General features: G+C 52.3%; 2 protein-coding genes across 12 annotated transcripts in view; both read right to left on the bottom strand.

Annotated features, from left to right (window-relative positions):
* The window catches only part of Ldb3 (LIM domain binding 3), a 65,171-nt gene extending 60,495 nt beyond the window's left edge, over positions 1-4,676 (bottom strand). For 7 of the 8 annotated variants that reach the window (XM_005340554.4, XM_005340553.4, XM_005340555.5 and 4 more), the window contains exons 1-2: positions 2,787-2,928; positions 2,566-2,681 (exon numbers count right to left, since the gene is read on the bottom strand). In XM_005340554.4, coding sequence (XP_005340611.2) covers positions 2,566-2,658 — 93 coding nt within the window. In that variant the 5' untranslated portion in view covers positions 2,659-2,681; positions 2,787-2,928. Of the gene's footprint in view, positions 1-2,565; positions 2,682-2,786; positions 2,929-4,551 lie in introns of those variants that run through there. The other variant, XM_040271822.2, reaches the window with a different exon arrangement.
* A 251-nt stretch (positions 4,677-4,927) lies between these two features.
* Positions 4,928-16,511, bottom strand: Opn4 (opsin 4). Of its 4 annotated transcripts, XM_005340562.5 has the most exons (10): positions 15,723-16,507; positions 14,551-14,696; positions 13,171-13,304; positions 12,617-12,820; positions 11,844-12,015; positions 11,349-11,504; positions 9,956-10,063; positions 8,861-9,041; positions 7,622-7,765; positions 4,928-5,683 (listed from the first exon to the last, which is right to left on the bottom strand). In XM_005340562.5, exons 1-10 carry the CDS (start codon positions 15,861-15,863, stop codon positions 5,645-5,647), a joined length of 1,425 nt encoding a protein of 474 aa, XP_005340619.1. In that variant the 5' UTR covers positions 15,864-16,507; the 3' UTR covers positions 4,928-5,644. The 4 variants fall into 4 exon arrangements, with proteins under 4 accessions (XP_005340619.1, XP_021576073.1, XP_077894958.1 ...); XM_021720398.3 differs by having other exon boundaries at positions 4,928-7,765; positions 15,723-16,511; XM_078038832.1 differs by lacking the exons at positions 14,551-14,696; positions 15,723-16,507 and adding an exon at positions 14,418-14,518 and having other exon boundaries at positions 4,928-7,765.
* Positions 16,512-23,765: the final 7,254 nt, after the last annotated feature.

Here is a 23,765-nt window from a genome sequence, read left to right on the forward strand (position 1 = left end):
GCCCATGGACAAGGCAGGGCTGGGAATGGGAGCTACCACTTAGCCTGCAGGTGGCAGGTATCCTTACAGGAGGAGCTGCAATGCCTGTCTGCAATTGAAAGGGTGGGGCTTCTATAGTCAGAGAGGTGTGGGAGCAGGCATGGGCGTTAGGTACCACCAAGACATAGGAATTCCACCCACCATCACTTCTGTGCATAAATGTAAGCCTCAGGTTGATGGCTGGGAGGTGAGGAAATCCCAGCTCTGGCTTCCCGATCACCCCCTTGGATTGCAGTGAGTGTACCCTGAGGGTGCAGGGCCCTATTGAGAATGAGTATGCTCTACATGGCCAGCTCTCCCCACCCCAGGACTGCCAGTGGTGCCCTGCGGCAAAAGCTCAGATCAAGACTATGAGCAGTGTCCACTGGCCAGTCGTGAGAAGCAGATGATGGCTAGGGTGGCACTGCATCTCTTTGAGGGGGCTGCTCCTGGTGTAGAAGGGCCTTGTGAACCCCAGCAGGAAATTTCACAGCCCTAGTGTGCAGAGAATCTATCTGGCCAGGAGCACTGAACCTGCGATATCTGAGGCCAAGGTGTCCTCAGCCCACCAGTGGCATTTTCCAAGGGACTTCTTGTCTTGGGGAGGACTCCAGTGTCCAGCCTACCCTGCTCCATGGCCCAGATGATTTGGGGTGTGTCTCAGAAGGAAACTGTCATGCCTAACCCCCAATGTCCTGTATGGGTTCTATTTTTAAAAGTCCCCCCAGTCATTGGCTCCCGCACATCCCAACACACCCCCTCCCCGAGTGAGGACATTCCTCTTGCTGTCTAGCTTAAGGTCTCTGTGTTGCCATTTAAGCCCCTGGCCATCTGGAGCCAGGTGGTGCATAGGTCCTAGGTGAGGTCATTGGCTATCCTGGGTCCACTGAGCCTAGGGGCTAACATGCACCCACAGGATGGGGCAGGGAGAACCAGCAGCAAGCCTTTAGGGTAGTGGCACTGGGAGAGACTTGGGCTCAGTTCCAGGCATGGGGAGGTTGGAAGGCTCATGATAATGAGAGGATATACAGGGAGGAGATGGGAAGCTATGGGGTTTGTGAACTGTGCAGAGACTAAGGTGGGCTAGCCACTGGGCTCAGGCAGCACATCACTGAGATAGGTGTGCAAGGCTCTGAGTGTCTTTTCAGTCTGAGACTTTCTGGTCTTCAGGATAGTAGGCCCAAAGGGGCAGAGACCCAGATCTCCAGCGGAAGAGTAGAGGGCAAGACCAGCATCTGAGGAGTGCAGATCCAAGGCTCCCAAGGTTACCCTGGGTGGAGCTTCTCCTTTGTAGGGTCCCCACAGTGCCCATGCCATGCTCTCAAATCAAGACTACTCTTCCAGGGGGCACTGACCCCTGCACTTTTGCCCCTTACCAGAGTAACTTCGGGTCTTCCCGACTACCTACTGCAGTGCTGTTCCTAGGCCCAAGATAAGTCTGCTGCCCTGGGGGAAGAAACCACATCCTTTTCCCCCAGGTTAGTAGCAGCCCAGATATACCTGGCCACCCACCATGTTCCCATGACACCCTGGAGGGCCTCAGCTGGCCCCTTCATGCCAGGGTTTCAACCACCCACCAGGCAGGGGTTGTCTTTGCCCCCTTGCATGCCTCACTGTTCCTCCTGAGCTCTGGGGCTTTCAACCCTGGCTCTTCCAGGAATTGTTGGGGAGTGCCTTTACCTGACAAAGATTGCCTGGGAACCTATTCTGTCCCAGATAGTAGTGTAGATGTGGGACCATAGTAGCAGTTAAAACAAAGTCCTTCCTTCTCCCTTCTTCTCAAATATGTCTAGTTTTAGCCTCTCTGGGCTTCAGTGTCTCCAGCTGGAAGAGAGTGGTGGACCTCCCAACCCACAATGTTCTGTCCTATGCCTACCAGACACTGCAGATTTGTCTCTCCAGGTAAATCTGGGGCCGGGGGAGACACTAGACAGGCAGGAGGATCAGGAAAGCCCTGGACCAGTGAGGGATGAAGGTCTAGAGCCATGAGCCAGCTGGTGCAGGGTCCCTGACTGGCCCATGGTAGCAGGAGAAGAGGGACTCGAATGGAATTGGTGCTGGAACTCAGTGACAAGCCTGCCTCCACATCACAACAGCAGGGCAGCAGGGGCAGCAGTCTGTCTATCCGTCCATCCACCCACCCATTACATGCTCTTTCCCAAAGCATCTACAAACTTTGGGACTTTAGGGAGGGACTTTAGACTTGGGGGCACCCAGAGCCTGCCCTGCCAGAGAAGGCGCTGTACACTCTGTCCACCTGCCCGCCCACCCTGCAAACTCAGCATTTCCTTCTCTGCTCAAAACACCCAACACCTGCCCATGATGTCACACTCTAGTGGGCAAATTCTCAGGGACAGGCTCAGGTGGGCAAACACCACTGGTGGCCAAGACTAGGAGATCAGTTCTGTCGGAACCCTCAGACAGGGGATAGGGTATGCTCTGTTTTCCAAGAGCCTGGGGAGGACAGACAGACAGATGTACATACGTGCCCTCTTCTGAGTGTGCCTTGCCCCTTTGGGTGCCAGGCCATGAGCAGTGTGCACTCACCCTGGAGATAGTGAGGGGCATGTTGAAGTCCTTGCCTCCCTGCAGACGAAAGCCCCAGGGCCCGGGCCCGGTCAGAGTCACACTGTAAGACATGCTGGTGCTGATAGTGGCTGCCTCTGCAAAGGGTAAAAAGTATTAACTGAGGGGAAACTCATGCACCCCACCTCCCCAGCCCACACCTCTGCCTCTGCCCTGCCCGACCCCCCTGTCCCCAGCCTTGCCTGCTCTGCCCCTTGCTGCCTAGACAGGCTGTGCAGAGCTCCTGGGAGGCTCCTAAGAATAGCTGGGAGCGAATGCCATCGACACTGATATCTGCCCTTGCTGCGCCCATAAATGGACTGTAACCCTACACTGTGCCCGCCCGCCTGTGGCCTCCCAGCCAGGTCCACTGTGACTCACGCAGCTAATATAGCCCCTGGGGAGGGGTGTCCAGCACCCAGACCCCCCCCCCCCGACCAGGGATCAGGAAGAGAGGACCGGTCAGGTTGATGACAATGTTCTTGCCTCCTTTCTCCCCTTTGCCCTATGAAGAGCCCAAGTCCCTCTCTCTGTTCACTGGATCCATCCCCAGCCCAGGAGGCTTGGGCCGATCTCCCTCAGGCAGGAGTTCTGATGCTCTGTGATCCCTGGTGAGGACTCTGACATACTGCCTTATCTAGTATGGGTCCTATGTGCCTAGAATTGAACTCACTGTCTAGTTGGTCTGGAAAAAGTTTCAATTCAGAAGACCAGTGATTGGGCCCTGGGACTAGCCAGCCATAAAAATGATCTTGTAATAGCAGAACCTCTGGGCATGGCCAAACTCAGCACAGGGCTCTTTACACTATTATCCCTAGGATCCTAAGAGGTTGCCACTTTAGCCTGTAGGAGCCAAGGCTCTGAGAAGTTAAATGACTTCTCCAAGGTCACATAAAGAATGGACCTGGGACACAGTGGAGCCTGGGCTAATTCTAAAGGCATTCATGCCAGATAATGAGCTTCTAGTGGCTGCAGGCACCTCCCCAAAGCCCTGGCCCAGGAACCTGGGGCCCTGCCCACCCCATGTTGGCACAGGATCTGAAGGCAGATCTGGGTCAGGCCCACCGGCTCCAGACCCTCTGGGGGCTCAGCTGGTTATTCCTGGCTCTCCTGTCTCATTTGTGCCCTGGAAAACTTGACAGTAGCATGGAAAGGTCCAGCTGCCAGCATTGCACGCCAGGCCCCGTGCCCTTTACGCAGGAATGGCAGGGGGCAGGGAGGAGGGAAAGAGATGCCATTTGCTCAGCTGCTAGGACACAAGGCCAGAATGGGCAGGGAGGGGAAGCATGTATGGCATGTTCAGCCCATACTCTAGAGACACTGTGTTCTGGATGGGGGCCTTGGCCCCTCAGGACTCCTGCCAGTGTGGTCTTTGGGTCAAGATACTCCTAGAAGCCCTTCCCCAAGAGACAATTCAGGCCCCATGCGGTCTGGAGATAGATCAAACCTCCCCCTGGTTCCCCGGCTGGGGAAACTGAGGCTCAGGGAAGACGACCAGGTTGGTTGGTTCCTGGCCCTCTCAGAGCTCTAACTTGGGCTTGCTCTGAGGACTTTGCAGCCAGGGTGTGAGCAATTTCCATGCTGCCAACACCCCAGCCTCACGTCCCAGGCCTGGCAGACACAAAGTGCACGGGAGGAATGCCCATGATACAGGACAATTTGCCCAAGGTCACAAAAATAGCAAATAGAAGAAGCTAGGAAGGGACCTGTGTTCTTTACCCCCACTTTACTACCATCTCTGCCCTGTATCCTGCAGTCTTGCCTGTCCTGGCCCAGAAGATCAGCCCCCAATGCTTCTTCCATATCATTCCCTACCCCCCCAGGCCCCATGCCATCCATTCCTAACTCCAGCTTTGTCCCTTTCTTAGGGGTATCCATCCTACGAGGCTGGAGAGGACCTAGCAGCAGGGCATGACCACATGGGGAAAGGAAAGAGCTGACCCTGTATGGGGTTGGGCAAAGCTGTACCTGGAGCTGCAGGCTCTTTCTCTGGACTCTGATGCTGGCCTCGGCCTCTGAGGGAAGGGAGGGTAGTGGGAGGATGCTCTTAAAGGGGAAGGCCAACCTCCCTCCATCTGCCTCCCCTGGGAGACCCAAAGCCAGCTGGAGAGCAGCTGGTACCCACAGGCTAGGCGGAGCTCAGTAGCTCATTGGGGAGTGGGGATGGGCCATGTCTGGTCTTTGTCCCTCCTCTACTCTGCCCCCCTGCCTGAGATGAGCTTTCAGGAGTGGAAGTGGGGGATGGGAGAGGGGAGGAAGGAAGCTGCTGGGCCCTTCAAGGTCAGGTCCCAGCTCTCTCTCCCATCACAGACCAGTAGGGAGACACCATATTTGTCAGACAAGATCTTCTCTGCTTTTTTATTTTCTTTTACCCTGTCAGAATCACACTGCCCTGGGATGAAATTAAAGCACTGATATGAAACAAACCATAGGGGCAGGGTGTGGACAAATGTGCTTGGTGCGCATGCAAATAGGTACCTATGGGAGAGGTGCCCATTGGTGCCTGTGAGTAGGGGAGGGGAGTGTGGGCTGCAGGGAGCCTTGTGCTGGGGGAGGGAGAAGCAGGAGGTGAGGGAGCATTTTCAGTGCACAAAGTAAGGTCTGTGTTTAGCTTCAGCCACTGGCAATGGGAGATGCTCTGGCTTCCCGGGACCAGTGAAATGCCCAGCCTGGATGCACAGACTGGCCAAGATGCTTGGCTCATAAATAGCTGGTGTGTTCTCCGGAGCCATCACCATTGTCACGGCCTGGACAATCACAGCACACAGCATTTCAGGAGAGGAGGATGACTGCCGGAAGGAAGAAGGTCTGTGTATACATTCTTCAGACTGAGCCCGGGTGTGGCTGCTGAGCTGAGAAGCGGGTGTAGACCACATTGCAAGGCAGTAGTTTTGTGGTGTGGGGAGAGGATGTGGGGCTGGGACTGTGAATCCAGTACAGCACAGGCGACAGGGCCATTTTGAAAGCCTGCAGGCTCCAGGCGTAATCCTGGGTCTGTGTGTGTGAGGGGGTGTGACAGGGCCAGACACGTCCCAGAAGAAAGAGAGAACCAATGGGCGTCCTACATCCTGGAGCACAGGCTGGGGAGCTGCCCCTTGGTCTGAAAACAAACAGCAAACATCCGTTTAGCCCGAGAAGCCTCCTAAGGGGAACAGTCTCCCAATGATCCTCTGTGTCACTGAGAGGTGCAGGAGGTTGAGTGGAAGGACCAGGTTGCTTTCCAGTTTGGGGTTGGGCCTTCTCAAGGACCACATCTCAGAGAAAGAGCAGAAAAGTCTAAGGCTGTCTGCAGGATACCCTCCAGGCTCAGGCTCCTGGGGTCTGGACTGGGTTCCTGCCCACTCTCACCCTTCAATTTCTCCCTTCTGAGCACTCCTCCTGCATGTGTGTGGGCTCTGGCAGCTCCTGTCACCCCTGCTGCTCGGAGTCGCTGCTTGCCTGCCTTGTGGCTTCCTCCGAAGCTTCACCCTGCAGGCTCACTCCACTCAATTCCCCCCTTCCGGGACTTTGTGGAGGGTCCTGGCTACCCTGCAAAGTGACCACGCCCCTCGCTGGGTTTCTTGTCTCCTAGGGGCAGATTTAGGGACCCCACAGACCTCTATTCCTACCATTTCCTGCCACTTTTCCCTTCTGCTACATCCCCTCTGCCATCTGCAGGGTCTCTCTGGCTGGTTCTAGGGTCACAAAGAACTATCCTTTCCCAAGACACACTGAATCCCTCCCATGCATCCTCCTGCCTTCACACAGGAGGTCAAGGCTGTTTCCTTGACCAGGATGGCACAGAGCTCCCTCCCTACCCCCAGGCTGGAGATCCCTACTTCACCTTCACCTTCCCTGGGGAGCCTCAGGGACCTGCCTCTGCTCTCAACACACTGCGTGCTCATAATTCCATGGCAGCACTTATCACGCGTGTTTGGTGACTGCTGATGGTCAGCTCTCCGTGCCCAGCGCCCCAGCCCAGCCCAGTCTCCACCCAGGATGGGAACTGTGTCTTTCATTACTGCCCGGCCAGCCTGGGGGTCACTGGCAGGCTTTTGTTCTGGTCTCCATGGTTATACACAGTGCTTGAGCTCTAAGACAGGGTGGGGTTCTTCTCAGGAGAGTGCTGGGAAAAACAGGGGCTCCCCAACTGCAGAGAGTAGCCCTGGGCTCCGCTCTCATAATCACACAGAGAAGCCACATGAGAAAGGCAGGCAGGAATGCATCTGAGGTCTTGGACTGACTAGGGAAGCCCGAGAGTGCCCAGGAGTCAACTGGTGTGTTGAGAGAAGGGGGTGAGAGAAGGGCAGGGCAGGGAGCTGTCAGCTGAGGGAGGAGGGGCTGCCTAGGGCGCCTGTGCAAACGGAATTTCCAACATTCCAGAATATGGCCTTCTCTAATCGCCATCGACATTCCGTTCCATAGGCACTTGGGCTGACAGCTGGCCTTCTTTTAATAGCCACAAGTATTCTGGGTGACATCCTGATCTCAGGGCGTTTGTGGTGAGCACATACACAGCTTGTGGCCTCTCCCCCCAGGTATGTCCAGTCTTGAAATCACATAGAGAGATGCATACCATCCACACTCAGTCACACGCAAACACAGAAGACACATGGGGACATGTTCAGTTGTGTGTCCTGAGGTGTCACAGTGACAGAAAGCATATGCTGGGCACATGGTCACACATATGCACAAGTTGTGCTCTGCCGGTTACAGACCACATACCTTCATGGATATATGCATTTATATACACGTGTGCATATGTCTGTCATGGCACTACATAGCCAACAGCACCGCCTGCTAAATGTGTACATAGATAGTTACCCAGACGCACCCAAGAATAGTCACAGACCATATAGACCCTGCTCAGGAAGTCCTAGAGTCACAGAGACCCCCTAGCAGGCAAGGGGAAAACTGGGGTGTATGGGGTAGGGGTGGGTGATTCCCACAGGGCATTGGCCCTGCCCACAAGAACAAGTCCCCCTTCCAGGCCATTCCCTGAGCTACTTGCCCCTACTTCCCACATCTTTACAGATTGGCAGGTACTATACCCAATCACCTTCCTGAAAGTCTCAGCTTCCTGTCCTTGGGACCTGGAAGGGGCTGTGGCTTCCTCATCCTCCAGGATCTGACCACAGAGGGACCATCCATTCATTTGCTGGGCAGCCCCCCATGCAGCTGCTGCCTCCGTGTCTGTCCAGCCCTGGGGGAAGTGGGAGAGCAACTGTGAGGTGAGAAGGACACTCTGCATCTTGTCCCTCCCCTGTTCCTCTCAGGTCCTTCTTGACCTTCCCCACACATATTCAAACATATCCACACATATTGATAGCAAACGACGTGTGCCTGTGCTAAGTGTGGGCGTGTGCTGGCACGCACTTACACACACACACCTTCCCAAGCATGTTGGTGTTCAGATTTTGGGGTGGATGGGTGGTCTTCATGAGGGTCTAGGCCTCTGTTAATAAATTAGACTTATTGATTCTTCACTACAGTGGTTCAGGGAAGGGACCCTGACAACTCTTCCCTCATCTCCTTAATAGAGACCCTCAAAGATGGAACAGTGGAGGGAGATCACTGTCCATCTAGTCTGTCCACGGCAGTTCTTGGTGAGAGCCACAGTGGGCCCTGGAGACAGAAGGATGGAGGAACTTGGCTAGAGCCTTGGGGAGCTCTCCTGGCAACATTTAGGGATCCCAAAGATCCAGGCCCTGGGGAGGGCTGATGGGCTGGAGGCTCCAAAGACCAACATTAACCGTCAAATCAGCACCCAGATATGGGCACACCACAATCTTCTAGTCACTGTGAATAGAAAGACTATTCACCCTTTCCAGGGAGGATGCAGAGGCTCATAGGGGTGAGGAACCGGCCCAGGCTCACATTGTGAGGATGAGGTAAGCTCAATCTCCAGGTCAGTTCTCTGACTCCATGGCCAACGCTCCTCCTTCCCTTTCCTGTGGCTCTTCAAGGTGCCCAGGGTGAGGGGACTTAATGCTGAGGAATGAGGCCCCTAAGCTGGCTTTGTCTCTAGATGCCTATTTAGAGCCCCAAATACTAATCTTTTCAGTCTTGACAGCATGGAAAAAGAGACCTCTTGGAGTTGGAAGACCAGTGTTCAGACTAGACTTGCTGCTCATCCCTTCTCTGGCCCCAGTGACCCTGCCTATCTTGGAAGATGATGTACTGGAGGTCTCTCAGTCTCAGTGGCAGTTCTTCCAGGGCATGTGGCCTTCCCAGAGCCTTAGGGCTGGTAGAGGAAGGGGTGGTGAGGTGCCAGCCAGCTAGTGTTCAGCATCCTTACCACCTCACTCTCAGAGCCCAGGGACTCCTGGCGCCTCCGTCCAGAGATCCAGCTGACTTCGGAGGCATGGCTGATCAGAGTGGAGCGGTGGGTAGAGCGGTAGCTGAGGGATGGGCGGCCATGCTGGCTGGACACACCTAGCAGCTTCTTCAGGAAGGGCAGGTTCTGGGAGATGGCCATCCTGCAGGGTCACACATCTGGTTAGGGACACAAGAGGTAAGGGAAGGACAGACAGACTGAAACATGGCTAAGGTTGGTGGATAAACAGATGCTGGGTGATGGGAACAGATAGGCAGTCACTGGGAGTCATGGGAGGCAATGAAGATGGACAGACAGAAGCTGAATGATGAGGCAGACAGAGGCTGGGAGAAGGAGACCGGTGGGCTTACAGAATGGTGGGATGGATAGATAGACCCTGGGGTGGTAGGTGTGGAAAGAGAGTCTTAGAGTAGCAGATTCATTCAGGTGAATGTTGGTTCCAGCCCACATGTGGCTGGCTTAAGCCATATCTCTGAGAGTGGGGATCAGGGACACTCCTAGTGCTTAGGATAGACCAGTTGGGTCTTGCAGTTCACTTTTTCAGAGGGAGCTGTGTGATAGAAACTTCCAGGCTAAAAGAAACACTGAAAGTCCCATAGAAAAAGTGCCTCATTGCTCATAGCAGAGCATGCACTGGCCACAACCACCCCAAAGACCCTGCCAGGGCCCTTGAGGTGAAGCCAAGTGCTCCCTGCTGGCTTCTCTTCAGGCACTTGTGTCTGGGGTCTTGTCTTAATAGGGACAGCAATGTTGAGTTGCCATCCTAGATGCCTTATGACCCAGCTCCAATGAGGTAAGCTCAACCCCCTAATTAGGATTGGACACTTCCCAAGAAGACTTGATATTCCTCCAAACAGCCCTCTTGGAAACTGAGATAGGAGAGGGTCATACCAACTCCAGACCCCACCCACTGTTGTTGTCTGCTCCTGGCAGCTCATGCCCCCCACCCAAAGTACATACAAGAGACAAGACAGATGACAGACTTCTGCTGCATCTGCAGGCCCAGGCCTTCCATGCCCATAGGTGGGGCCCTGGAGGCCTGGAGATGGGCCATACCTGTACTTGGGGTGGATGATAGCATAAATGATGGGGTTGTGGATGGCAGAGGCCTTGGCGATAACAGCCGGCACTGAGCTCATGTAGGGAGTCAGGAGGTGTGCATACCTAGGACAGAGAAGATATGTGGCCCTCCATCCTTCTCCCCAGTTGGTTTTCCCCCATCAATCTTCTTCCTCTGAGTCAGATCTTGCCAAGGCCCAAACCCCAGCCCACCCCAAACCAATACAGCTGGGTCAGCCCTGTATCAGGGAGAATTCTGGACTAAAGTGGACAGGGGGGAAGCTAGTAGAGATGGTTGAGGATGGGTCTCTGGGAGAAATATATGCCAGGGTTAGCTGGGGATGATTCACCAAGTCCCACTATCTTAGAGCCTGTGCTGCTGACAATATCTCCTGGTGCTCTCCATTGACCCTTCTACACAGCTCTTACCATACCCCAGCCTCACCCTGATGTCCACTTGCTCTCCTATCTCTCCTCCTCCTCCTTCTGTTCCTGCTCCTCCTTTTTTTTTTTTTTTTTGTTCTGGGGATTGAACCTAGGGGCACTTAAACACTGAGCCAGATCTCCAGCCCTTTCTTTTTCCTTTTAAAATATTTTTTTAGTTGTAGATGGACACAATATTTTTATTTTTATTTATTTATTTTTATGTGGTGCTGAGGATCGAACCTAGGGTATCACGTGTGCTAAGCAAGCACTCTACCACTGAGCTACAACCCCAGCCCCCCAGCCCTTTCTTTAAAAAAAAATAATTTTTAGTTTGAGACAGGGTCTCACTAAGTTGCTTAGGGTCTCTCTAAGTTGCTGAGGCTGGCTTTGAACTTGCGATTCTCCTGACTCAGCCTCCTGAGCTACTGGGATTAGAGGCATGCACCCTTACACCTGGCTCTCCTGTCTTTCTTAGAGAAAACTCACAGTAGGCTCTTCAAAGGGATCAGGCCATCCATACACAAAAAGGTCCATAGCTGAACACTTCCAAGGTTTCATAACTCTCCATGTCACAAAAGTGTTTCTGAAGTCTAGCCTATACTCATGCTACTATAGATGCTAAAGTCCCAGACTCTAGTTAAAAAGGACTATAGGGCACCTCTTAGGGATCCAAGTAGGATGCCCACAGCCCAGATAGAGGAGACCAGAAGCTCAAGGAGAACTGCATGTTCCCAAGGGGATTGGCAGGCCCTCTGGCTGAATCTGGGGGTGGCCCAGAGTTCCACCAGCATATGCCTTGGAGCTGGGTAGAGTCCCTTGGTTGGGAAAAGAATAAGACTTGGAGGCTGGACTTAGGGTGTGAGGATGGCTGGCTCAGGCTGGGCTTGGGGGGAGAGGCCATCCAGGGGTCCCTTTCCCTTCCCACACCTTCAACCCCTGTCCCAACCCCTTAGCTCCTGCTCACCCAGCAAAGGCCACCAGGGCCACAATGGAGTAGGGGGCCCAGGAGACTATGAAGAGAAGGATGACCAGCAGCGCGATCTTGGCCACCTTCCACTCACTCTGCATCCTCTGCCACTGCCGCCGCCGTCGTGGGGACTCGCCACAGCCCTCACAGGCCCTGGGAAGGGTGTGTATTCTTGAACTGACCCCATTCCAATTGCAGTGAGTACCAGAATCATGATGGCTGTCAGGAGCTTCCCTGATCCATCCCTGGGGCACGTGGAAGGGGGTTATCCCTTCCAGAAAATTCTCATTACACTGATTCTCAACTGCCTTTTTGAGGTTCTACCTGGGGTAGAACCTTCTCTGTCCCCTCAGACATGCCTAAAACCCCCTCTTCATAAACCTTGTCTCTGGAGTTTTTTCTAGGCGCCCACACCCAATAAGCACACGTTAGCATACTGTAGCTGGGACTGCTTGGGAGGGTGGGGCAGGGTCTCTGTTAGCTGTCACTTACCGGCCTGTCTCCCGGATGGCCCTGAAGATGAAGATGTAGCAGTAGATGATGAGAAACAGGGGTAGGAAGAACACGAAGCAGACAAGCAGCATGGTGTAGGCACGCACCGAGGGCGTGAAGGTCATGTAGTCCCAGGAGCAGGATGTCAGCAGCCCCTCAGGCACATAGGCGCCTGTGAGCGGGACAGGTGCTCAGCCTCCTCAGTGGCACTGCCTAGACTCCTTGTCCATCAAGGGCTTCATATGTGATATTTGGGCCTCTACCCTGTCCAGTGCAGTGAGGAAGCCTGTGGCAATTGGGGGATGTGGAGGGCCCTTCCCAAGGTGATTCTGGCAGGGGTACCACTCAGGGGACAGCTGGCAAAGCCCACAGCTGCTCATTTTTGCTAGACTGCAGCAGAGGCCTCACTCCAGCCCCAGGGTCATGCTCACTGATCTCTGTCTCACAAGGGCTAGAGCCTTGCTGCTTACCCTCCTATTCACTGAGGTTCGAACTCCAGACCTTGCCTAGTCTGACTCACTGCAAACTTGGTATTACACATTCAAGAACACCTGTATTTGGGGACAGACTGTCCAGGTGATCCTCTGGCCCCTAACCGAGTGCCCTCAGTCTCCCCTGCTGCTAGTGATTGATGCCCCTGAATGCCCATCTGACTTGGGGCTCAGGAGGTCCCTGGGTCCCCCCTGTCAGTTGACTGACCCAAATTTACCCACCTCCCTTTAACCCCTCTCCAAGTCTATCTGCCCCTCCCCAAATTCTACCAGAACACTTACTCCAGCCAAAAAAGGGTGGCAGACTCCAGGCCAGGGCATAGAACCAGACACCCAGCAGGAAAAATGCTGCCCTCTTCTTGGATGCCATCCCAATGGTAGCCAGGGGGCGTGTGATCACCAGGTAGCGGTCCAAGGCGATGGCCGTCAGGGTTATCATAGAGGAGATGCCAAAGACAGCCCCACAGAAGGCATAGAACTCACAACCTGTGGGCACAGCCCTCTTCCCTAAGTCCTCGGGGGAGGGATTCAATCAGGTACCCAAGTGGAGGGAGGCACTGGGGATGGGATGAACTTGGCTCCTTCTCTGACCTCTCAGGAAACCAGGCCCGAGCCTTCTCTGCCCTGTCTACCATCCATATCGGACTGAGGCTGGCAGAGGACTCCGGACTAGAACCTGATCTTCCCTTCTCACTCACTCATGGAATTGAGGGCAGCTGCTCACTCTTTACCCAGGAGGAATGGAATCGCCTCTTCTGGGTCACCCTGCCCAGTGGGCAACCCCATGCCAAACCCCTCCCCCTCCCTCCAGCCAAAGGGAGCCTCCAGGTGTCTACCTGCCTCCCCAAAGAGCCACCGCTTATAGAGACTGCTGGCGAAGAAGATGGGGGCCTGGGTGAAGGACATGAGGAAGTCACTGACAGCAAGGTTGATAATAAACATGTTGGCAGGTGTCCGGAGGCTTCTGCTCCTGTGAGGGTTGGAAGTGGTTAGGGGGTGTTTCCTAATACCTCCAGAGTTGTGAGGAGCTTCCCTTACCCCTCAACTACACACACACACACACACACACACACACACACACACACACACGTACATGCAGGCACCGTCCGAGGAGCAGTTGACCCCGCAGTGCCAGCTGAGAGGGACCCCAAGGCAGCTCCCTCAGAACTTCTCTCCAAAAACTCCTGTATCACCCAGGGGAGGCCAGTTCTCAGGTCACATCCATTTCTTCTTCTCAGCCTCTGGATTCCCTCTGGGTGACTCGCAGTTTCTCCTTAGACAACCCTCTCCAGGCCCTGGTCTCCCCAGGGGCTTCTTCCCAGGCCCCTCCTCCCATGCCTTCCATGAACTCATGCTGCCTCCTTGTCCTTCTTCCAATGTCCTGCCTGGCCCAGGCCCTGCCGGGTACAGCTGTCTCTGTTGCTCTCATCCTCAGGATGGCAAAAAGCAGAGGACTGTGAACCCAGGCCAGTCACCTTCACAAACCTTGTCTCCTGGCACCATCTGTCTTTGCATCTACCCCTGAGGGATGCATCATGATTCCCATTTTCCAGAGGAGAGCATTGAGGCCCTAACTCATGAAGTGACTTGCTCCCAATCATGACATTCAGTAAGTGCACAGTCAGGATTCAAAGACTCCTTTGCAGGGCAATGCACAAACACAAACCTACTTCATCTTCATTGGACACCATGGAGGAAGTCACAACTCCATTTCACAGATAATAATAAAAATGAGGTAAAAGGGGATAAATGGCTTTCTCTGTCCTTTTATTAGTTGGTGGGGAGTCAGGGACTGACTATTTGTGCTCACTTCTCCACTGGCCTGCCAGCAGGACAGGTTGAGAGAAGCCTACGATGGTTGCCAAGTGGCTTGAGGACTCAGCATCCTGTGCCCAAGGCTGCTCTTGAGGATGTCCCCTGGGGCAGGATGGCAGAGGTGATCTGAAAGCAGGGCAGAGTGGTCAGACACCCAATATTCTAGGGGTAACAGATGACATTCCTGGGGCCCAATTGACATATGCCGTTCAAGTTTACTTGGACTAATTTTCCCCCTTTTCTGAGCTTAAAGATTGAAGCCTGAAACCTGAGATCATTGAAGGCTTGGCCGTGGCCCCCCAGCTAGCCTCAACAGCACCCTGGGCAGAGCTGGGCAATGTTCTGGTCCTTGTGTTCTGGTCACCCTTCTTGCCCTGGATCCAGTTCCACCAATCAGGTACCTGCAGAACGTATAGATGACTGTCAGATTGCCCATCAGCCCCGTGAGCCCCACCAGCAGGATCACCGTGCCCAGGGTATAGTGAGCATGATCTGGAACATCAACTGTGGGGAAGGGGATCCGGGCAGCAGACTGAGCCCCAGTTGCCTATGAAGAGACAGAGAAATGAAGGTCACACATTATCTCCCATCACCTTCAAATGTCTCTGAAAAGGAAGAGGGTTCCCAGAAGGGCAGGTGGAAAAATTGAGGTACAGAATGGCAAAGCCACTTGTCCACACAGCCAGCTAGTGGCCAAAATTGGAATGGAAATGCGGTTCTTCCTAAACCTGAACCCACAGGTGTGAGGCTTCTATGTGTGGGCTTAGGCAACTTGTTGGAGACTGGACAGACAGACAGGTGCCGGATAATCAGGGATATGACTTGGATGACCTTAAGAAGGCAGAGCCATCTCCTAGGTTGTCCCTCCCAGATGAAGGGCACCACTATCAAGGTTCAAAGGAGAAGTTGCATTCCCTCATACCATAGCTGGGTAGGGCTGATCTTGATCCCTGGCAAGAGAGAAGGGGAAGGAACTTCCTTTGCAAAGATGGAGTGGGTCTCCCAGAGTCACAGCAGGGAGGTCATTACCTTCTGAATTTAGTACAAAGAATTTAAAAACCTCTCCTATCCATTCCCTTTCCAGGAAGGAATTTGGTCTGCTCTCTCTCCTGCCCAACATTCCACTGTAGCCTGAACAAATCCTGAGGCCAGGGATATGCCTTTCTCTCTGAAAGGCTCCACAGGCCAACTTCTGGAAGAAGTAGATACAAGCCACACAGGTCAGGGTGGGCCTTTGTGTTTCTTTTTCTTTTTAGTTGTCAATTAACCTTTATTTTATTTACTTATAATCAGTGCTGAGAATCAAACCCAGTGCCTCACGCAAGGTAGGCAGGCATTCTACCACTGAGCCACAACCCCAGCCCCTTTGTGTTTCTTTAATGCTCTCTGCAGGAGAGAACATTGTACCCTCCTCTCAGCCAATTTGTGTAGGACAAGCTCAGAGAGGTCTGGTGACATGACCAAAGTCCCACAGCAGAACTCAGACCTTTCCTATCTCGCTGTCAAAACACTTGAGGAGTTGTAGAAAGTGGGGAGGGAAGGCTCTGTGCATGCACAAGCTCCTCGGGCTTACCGTAGGGCTGGCAGGTAGAAGCTGGGCCAGGCTGGAGACACTGCTCTGGGTGCTGTCCCACATGCTGGGTGGAGCTGAGGTGGCCCCCAAAGTGGGCTCCTGGGCTGGGCCTGGTGAGTCTGAACCTGAAGTAGTGTTCATCCTGAGGTCCTTGTTTGATCTCACAGAGAAGTCAAGGGCATAGGGAGCTAGAACTTTAGTGGTGCCCAGCCTCCTAGCTTTCCTCCATCCTTGGCACTGCTGTGCGTTCCACCTGCTGGCTCCTCCCGCATTCAGTGCAGGCACAGCCAGAGCTGCTCTGGGGGCTGCTCAGTGTCCAGCGAAGTGCAAAGAAATGAGTATCACAGATACAGCCACTCACAGCCCCAGGGTCCCTCCCCATTTTAAGTAGCAGTGCTGGGGGCTGCACATGCTCAGTTGCTGCTTGCTTCTGGCTCTTTCAGATGCAGGTCCCTGGGTGTCTATCCACCAGGGTCTGATGATGGCAGAAATGAATATGTGTATGCCTGAGAGAAAGGATATGTGTGATTGCGTACATGCTTCAGGGGACATTGCTAAGCTCTGCTCTGGGACACTGGCACAAGATTTTGTCTTCCCCTCTAAATATGTCCTGCTTTCTTTCTTCCCTGAGCTCATCAAGAATAGCCTCTGGGGCTGGGGTTGTGGTTCAGAGGTAGAGCGCTCACCTAGCATGCATGAGGCACTGGGTTCAAACCTCAGCACCACATACAAATAAAATAAAGATATTGTGTCCACCTATAACTAAAAAAAAAAAAAAAAACCAGAACAGCCTCTGCCATCCCAGGAACCCCATGGTTGTCTGTGGGACGGTGAAGGTGATGTGGCCTTATCCCAAAATCTGGCCCATGACATCTTCACAACCACCATGCACAAAGCCAAGACTGCTTACCCCATCCACAGACAAAGAAACTGAGGATGAGATGAGATTAGTATGGTCAGGGTGAGAGCAGATCATGAGACATTTTATGTTTGTAGTTTTTTTTTAATATATCTATAAATATTTTAATTGAAGTATAAAAGTAAAAATAAACACACAAAATTAGATAAAAGAAACCAGAGAATTCACCCAGGCCTACAAGCCTAGTCTACTGCCTGTCAGAGGTGGTGATGGGTATCCCAGCCTGCTCTTCGCCCCCTTGGAGGAGGCAGCAGGCGCTGGAAGTGATGGGCCCCTCTCCTATAATCTGAGCACACTGTCTCCAGGGCAGCCTGCTCAGCCCGTGTTGCAGAGAGGCTGACGGGGCATGGTCTGCTGGGCTTCCAGGTACATTCTACTTGGGGACTGGGTCCTGAGGTACAGTGAGATTCGTGGGCCACTGGAATGGAAAGCTATATCAACTCCTCTTCTGGGAGTCCCCCCATATTTACAAACAGTTGTTCTAGAGCCTAAGATTTGGGCTAGAGGGTGGAACACCCTCACTCAGCTCCCTAACCAGCAGCTCAGATGAATTTGCTCCTCAGGCCTTTCCATTTCAAGCTCAGAGAAGCTCCCCTGAGTGGTGGATAAGGCTGAAGACTGGCTTTGCTTTCTGTCTTTAAGCTCTAAGTGGACATGCCATGCTTTTGAATGTGGATTTAACAACTCCTCTCAGCTGGGAGCAAATTCTGAGTAGACACAAAGTTCCACAAAGTCCTGTTTATATACTGCAAATTAAGAAAGAATGCTGGTGATGTAGCTGGCACAGGGGTTTGGGGGGTGATACAGGGAAAATATGTTTGTCCTGTAGATGAGTGAGGAAGGAGTCCACATACCCGGAGGCACCAGAGGCCTCAAAGTAACACTTCAATTGAATTGAATGCCCCACACATGGGCCTTCAGAAGCCCACAGTTCCTTTGATAGTGACCTTTCTCCATAATGGATGCACAGCAGCTCTCACAGGCAAAACCCAGGTCCCCTCATACCTCCTATCCCTTTAGGGAAAGTCCCCTCCCATGACCCTCTGCACCCTACACCCTTCCAGCAGATCTCCTGCCCAGAGCCTGCTATCTAACTCAGCCAGGAAAGCAGTCTCCATCTCCAATAGTCCCCTGTGGCCACCACTGCCCAGGCTGTCCTGACTATAAACCATGGCCTGAGGTGGGGGACCACTGGCCTTCTACAGCCCTCCTTGGACTAGGCAGCTCCTACTCTCCCAGGAACACCGCTGTGCTCCCTTCCCCTGAGCACCTCTTTTCTCCATGCTGCCTCTTGGAACTCTCCTTATACTTGGCTCAGTGTGAGACCCAGTCCCTCCTGGCTGCCCTGTTGACAGTTCCATGGGCCTGTGCCATTTAAGAATCTCAGCACAGGTAAAATCGGGAGAGGTCCTCAAGCCCTCACAGTTCCCACCCTAGCTACAGTCCACTCCTCCAGAGGTAACCTGCTCCCCCTCTCCCTGGACCAGTCCCACACGGCAGGCTGATCTCCATGCTCAATGCCAGCTGCTGGTTCCTGGTGCTTTCTAGCCCCAGAGACCCCTGGCCTTCCTGGCTCCCCACTTTTCTCTTGTACTTCTTCTTACATCGCACTCCTCATGCCATAGCCCTAAAAGTATTAGAAAAATCAATTCCAATCAGATGAACCTAGGCTTAACCCTTTGATGATTTCTGAATTAGAGCTAATGAAATGAAGGGGATATAGGAAAGTTCTACAACATTATCTTAATTTTTTTTTAAAGAGAGAGTGAGAGAGGGGAGAGAGAGAGAGAGAGAGAGAGAGAGAGAGAGAGAGAGAGAGAGAGAGAGAGAGAGAGAATTTTTAATATTTATTTTTTAGTTCTTGGCGGACACAACATCTTTGTTGGTATGTGGTGCTGAAGATCGAACCCGGCAGCACGCATGCCAGGCGAGCGCGCTACCGCTTGAGCCACATCCCCAGCCCCAACAACATTATCTTATAACGGGATAAGAAGTGGGTTTTAACTGGGCCTGGTGGCATGCATCTGTAGTCCCAGCTACATAGGAGGTTGACATAGGAGGATCCTTTGAGCTCATGAGTTCAAGACCAGCTTGGGTAATGTAGCGAGATCCCATCTCAAGAAAAAAAAAAAAAGTAAGTTTTATTGGGAAGTTAAAAGCATAATAGATGGCAAAAAGTAGCATGTTGTCCCTCTCTCAGTGACTATGTGAGTGGCTAGGCTGCTGTCACACCACAGGGCTGTGTACAGATGCAAGGACCTGCCTCTTACTATTGCCTTTTCTAATGATGCTCCAGAATAGTTTTGTCTGGGGGGACTCAACAGCCAAGCTCAGGCGTCAGGCAGACTGGGTGTGTCTGCCAGCTGGGCAGGGAGGTGCCTGAAAGCATCAGCTGCCAGTACCTGGGGACATTACTGGAAGATGGATGCAAGCTGTGGGGGAGGGGGGGGCCTGATCACATGGGGAGTGCAGGTCAGGGGCAGCCATTGAATCTGCTTACTGTGGTGCCTGGCAACCAGGCTGGCCTCCTCTTGGCCAAGTAAAGCACACTGTCCCTCTGGTCACCTAGCTGCTGCTCACATGCTGCTCCCAAAACCTTACTGTTATGGTTTAGATGTGAAGTGTCCCCGCAAAGCTCATGTGTGGTACAATGCAAGAAAATTTAGAGATACAATGATTGGGCTAGAAGAGCCTTAACCTAATCAGTGCATTAATCTGCTTGAATGGATTAACTGGCTGATGACCACAGACAGGTAGGGTATGGCTGGAGGTAGGTTGCAGAGGTGTACCTTTGGGGCTTATTTTGTCCTTCTTGAGGTCAGCTGCCTTCTTTCACCATAGTCGTCCCCCATGATGTTCTGCCTCAATCTTGGACCCAAAGCAATGGAGCCAGTTATCTGTGGATTGAGACCTAAGAAATCGTGAGCCCTAAATAACTTTTCTTCCTCTAAAATTGCTCTTGTCAGGTCTTGTGGTCACAGTGGGAAATAAAAATCTGACTAAAACACCCATCCATGTTCTAGGTCTCAGTTCATACATGCCTCATCCAGGTCCTGGAGGAAGGTGTCCTGGGGACCCAGGCTGATCACATACTCCTCCCTGTCTTTTAGAGCACTTATCATCCATGTCATCTACAAGTATGTCAGTCTCTCTTCTTTAACTGCAGACAGGTCTGTTTTGTACACTTTTGTGACCTAGGCAGTACACACTGCCTAGCAGAGTGACTGTTGTATCTGGAAAATCAAAACCTCTTTGGTCCTTACATCTCAAAGTGTCCTCCAAGGACTGGTCACTTCAGTGTCACCTGGAGCTTGTTGGAAATGCAGACTCCCCAGATCTACCAATTCAGGTGGTCCAATTCCCACATTACATAGGGGAAAGTGCTGTTCTAGACTCTTGAAAAAACTTCAGGGTGATGACAGGTGGTGGAAGTGCTGATTGGAGGGCGCACCTAGAGATGAGTGATAATAGGATGCACTGCCTTGCCCAAGGCAAGGAGGACTACAGAAGAAAGGGGTGTCCCCAGATCTCAGAGGCTGGGACTGTTGGGAAAGTGCCCCAGAAAGAGGGTACTCACAAGTCAGGACACAGCTGCTGGAGCAGTACCATGGTGAGCGGAATATGGATTCCTCTCTGTTCTTTTCTCTTATTTCCTATCTTTTGCAGGTGCCAACCCCACCTGGAAGCCATAAGTCTTGAGGGATGTGGTTCCCTGTGATGGAAAGCAGAACTGGGGAAGGACGATGGAGCAAATGGGCAGTTGCTTCCCCTCCCCGGCAAGTGTCACTCCCTCCAACCAACAAACACACACCTGCCTCTGTAGCCAGTAGGAAGTGTGGTCCTCCTTCCCATGACCTGCAGCTCATCTGGGGATGCTCCTGCTCCTTGACTTCCCACTGTTGTCCAGGGGATCCTCTTGGAGTGATAGCCTGAGACCTGCAGGGATGGTGGGACTGGTTCTCTGCCTACCCAGACTCTGTGGTGTCCCTAGATCAGCCCAAACCACCCTCCTGCTCGGCCTGGCCTAGACATCTATGGTCAATTACACTTGTCCTCTCACTCCTACTGCCACCTGCTATACCAGGGCCATCAGGGGCTGAATGTGTACTGTGGAATCCAGGTCCCTCGCCACAGCTCTGCAGTGACTGACGTCTGCTCTTCACACTTTGAGGGTGCCACTGGAGGTGGGAAAAGCTTTTCAGGTCCCTCATCCTCAAGCGTATAGAAAGCAGGAGTCCCAAGAGCTGCCAGGGGCAGAGAATGGAAGGCAGGGCAGGGGGCAGGCAATGGGGACACAGAGAGCGTTATTTAATGTTAGATGAGACAGAAATTAGAAACGGTTCAACAGTGGGCCTTCGGCAGATACGCACTTTTGGGAAATGGAATCAGCCAGCCATCATCAACACTGTCTATGGGGCCTGTTGCTGACCTTACTCATAGGCCTTCTGAGCCCACAAATTCCTGTTCTATAGATAAGTCTGAAAGCCCTCACAAGAAAAACAGATAGAAAAGCCAGGAGGTCAAGAGGCTCCTGGATCCTGTGGATCTATATTTCCGGCCATAGGACCCAGCATCCAAAGTGGCAGGTCTCTCTGCCCTCTGGCCCAGCCCAGCCAGTGGCATTGTAAAGCCAATTCCATGCCATCCTGTTCTCTTCTGGGGGTTTTCTTCCTCATCCTGGGGCTGGCAAAGGCTATCTAGTTACCACAGAGGCTCCTGGGAAATTCCCAGGAGCTATTGCCAGGGGAATATTGAATGTCTTAATAGGCACAGCCCTGAAGGCACCTGGCCAGCTGCTCACCTGGGACTCCACCTTACCTGAAATCTGGTAAATCCCATCAGAATGGAAACCTCCTCCTTGTGGCCTGGGGAGAGGGGCTAGAAATGCAGAGACTCAGAAAATCCTTAGCTGTGTGCTGCCTTATGCCATTGAATGCCTGCAGCTCTGTACTTTGTCCTGCCCTGGGCCTAGGGATGCCATCCCCCCAGCTCCTCCCAGGGCCCGCCTGCCCATGGGAGCCAGTCAAGTAACCAAGGGTCCTGCTAATGCCTCAAGGCATCCAAAGTCCTGTGGCCCTCCTCTTCCCTCCCCTCCCCTCTGTATCTCCCCCCACCCTTACTCCCCACTCTGTGGCCCTCCCACTGAGTTCCCTTCTGAGCAGCCTGTGACAACCAAATGGTGAAGGTAGGGGAAAGCGACAAACTCCAGGAGGAGAAGAGAATGTGACAGCCTGTGAGACTGCTTCTTACTCCCACAGAGCACCTCAGCACCTCCTGATGGTGCCCATGTTCCTGGTCTGGGGCACTGTCCCTGAGCACTCAGGCCTGTCCCCGATGCGGGTCCTACCCAGTTCGTGTGTGTGTCACAGCAATTCTACCCTGGGGGGATTCCAAGGTCATCCCCTGTGAGTACCACATGTTCATTAGACACCTACAGCATGTGCCACACCCTGGGCTGGTGTCAGACACAGTGGCGGCCCTAGGTGAGCTCCATGTATAATCAGGAGGGGTGACGAGGTCATGCTTCAGAAAGCAGCCATTTTTTTCCTTAGCCTGAAGCTTCTGTGAGGGGGTTTAGGTGAGAGAGAGGCAAGGCAAAGGGATTCAGACACAGAAAGTCAAGGGAAAACATGAGTAAGGCCCAGAAAACAAATTTTTCATTTGAAAATTGGCCACACACCCAAGAAAACATGTGGAAAACCCACCACGTGTGTGGTCCTGTATTTCACATACCTGGGGCACACCCAGCACCCATCAAAAGCAATCTGCTTGCTACTGGATTAAAAGAATGAAACTCATTCCTTGGGGTCTCTGACATTTCCTTGTTTACAACACGAGAGCATTCTGGCATATTCAGCACAGTCTTCTACACCCAGGGATTATCTAATTCTGACCTTTTAGTAACATACTGGAACTTGGGGAAAAGCAATGTTTTTTCTCAACGTGCTTTAGCTGATCATAACCAAGTGTCCAAATCATTTCCTACAAAGTGGGGCATTTGTCTAAAGAGAGGAGAGAGGAAGGGAGGAAGTCACCATTTTGAGTTATGACATCCCAGAGCAATTTTTTGATGGCCAAGAGAAAAGAGGTATCAAAGACAAGTGGAACAGGATGGAAATCCATAGAGAGCCCCAGAGATGATCTCAGTGAAAAGCAATTCTGGCATAGAAATGTGTGAGGGTCTATGGCCACCCCATAAGCTCTCATTTATCTTAGCCTGGCATGAGTGGCACCAGAAGAGTTCTGAATGGAAACTGCAGTATAGTTGACTTTATCTTTTTTTTTCCAGTATTAGAGATTGAAACTGGAGGTGCTCTACTACTAAGCTACATGCCAAGATAATTTTGTACATCATCATTCTCATTATTATTATTTAAAATTTTTTTTAGGACTGGGGATGTGGCTCAAGCGGTAGCGCGCTCGCCTGGCATGCGTGCGGCCCGAGTTCGATCCTCAACACCACATACAAAGATGTTGTGTCCGCCGAAAACTAAAAAATAAATATTAAGAAATTCTCTCTCTCTCTCTCTCACTCTCACTCTCACTCTCTCTTTAAAAAAAATAAGAAAAAAAAATTTTTTAGATGTTGATGGACCTTTATTTTATTCATTTATTTATATGCAGTGCTGAGAATTGAACCCAGTGCCTCACACATGATAAGCAAGTGCTCTACCACTGAGCCACAATCACAGCCCCCATGATGGTGATGATGATGATGATGTTTTGTGTGTGTATGGTACTGGGGACTGGACTCATAGGTGCTTTGTTACTGAGCTACATCCCCAGTTTTATTTATTTATTTTTTTTTTTAAGAGAGAGTGAGAGAGGAGAGAGAGAGATAGAATTTTTTTTTTAATATTTATTTTTTAGTTCTCGGCAGACACAACATCTTTGTTGGTATGTGGTGCTGAGGATCGAACCCGGGCCGCACGCATGCCAGGCGAGCGCGCTACCGCTTGAGCCACATCCCCAGCCCCCCAGTTTTATTTTTTATTTTGAGACAGAGTCTTACTAAATTGCAGAGGTCAACTTGCAATCACCTGCCTCAGCCTTCTGAGTCACTGGGATACAGGCGTGCTCTACCGCACCCAGTTTTGGCTTTATCTTTTGATGTGACTATAGAC

This window comes from Ictidomys tridecemlineatus, chromosome 1, assembly GCF_052094955.1.
Source record: "Ictidomys tridecemlineatus isolate mIctTri1 chromosome 1, mIctTri1.hap1, whole genome shotgun sequence".
Classification (NCBI taxonomy): domain Eukaryota; kingdom Metazoa; phylum Chordata; class Mammalia; order Rodentia; family Sciuridae; genus Ictidomys; species Ictidomys tridecemlineatus.

Coding starts and splice junctions, on each gene's coding strand:
- Opn4 (XM_021720398.3), bottom strand. CDS start 15,863: ATGAACACTACTTCAGGTTCAGACTCACCAGGCCCAGCCCAGGAGCCC. Junction 11,505..11,843: donor GCCATCCGGGAGACAGGCCG/GTAAGTGACAGC, acceptor CACCCTTCCCAG/GGCCTGTGAGGGCTGTGGCG. Junction 9,042..9,955: donor ATCATCCACCCCAAGTACAG/GTATGGCCCATC, acceptor GTGACCCTGCAG/GATGGCCATCTCCCAGAACC.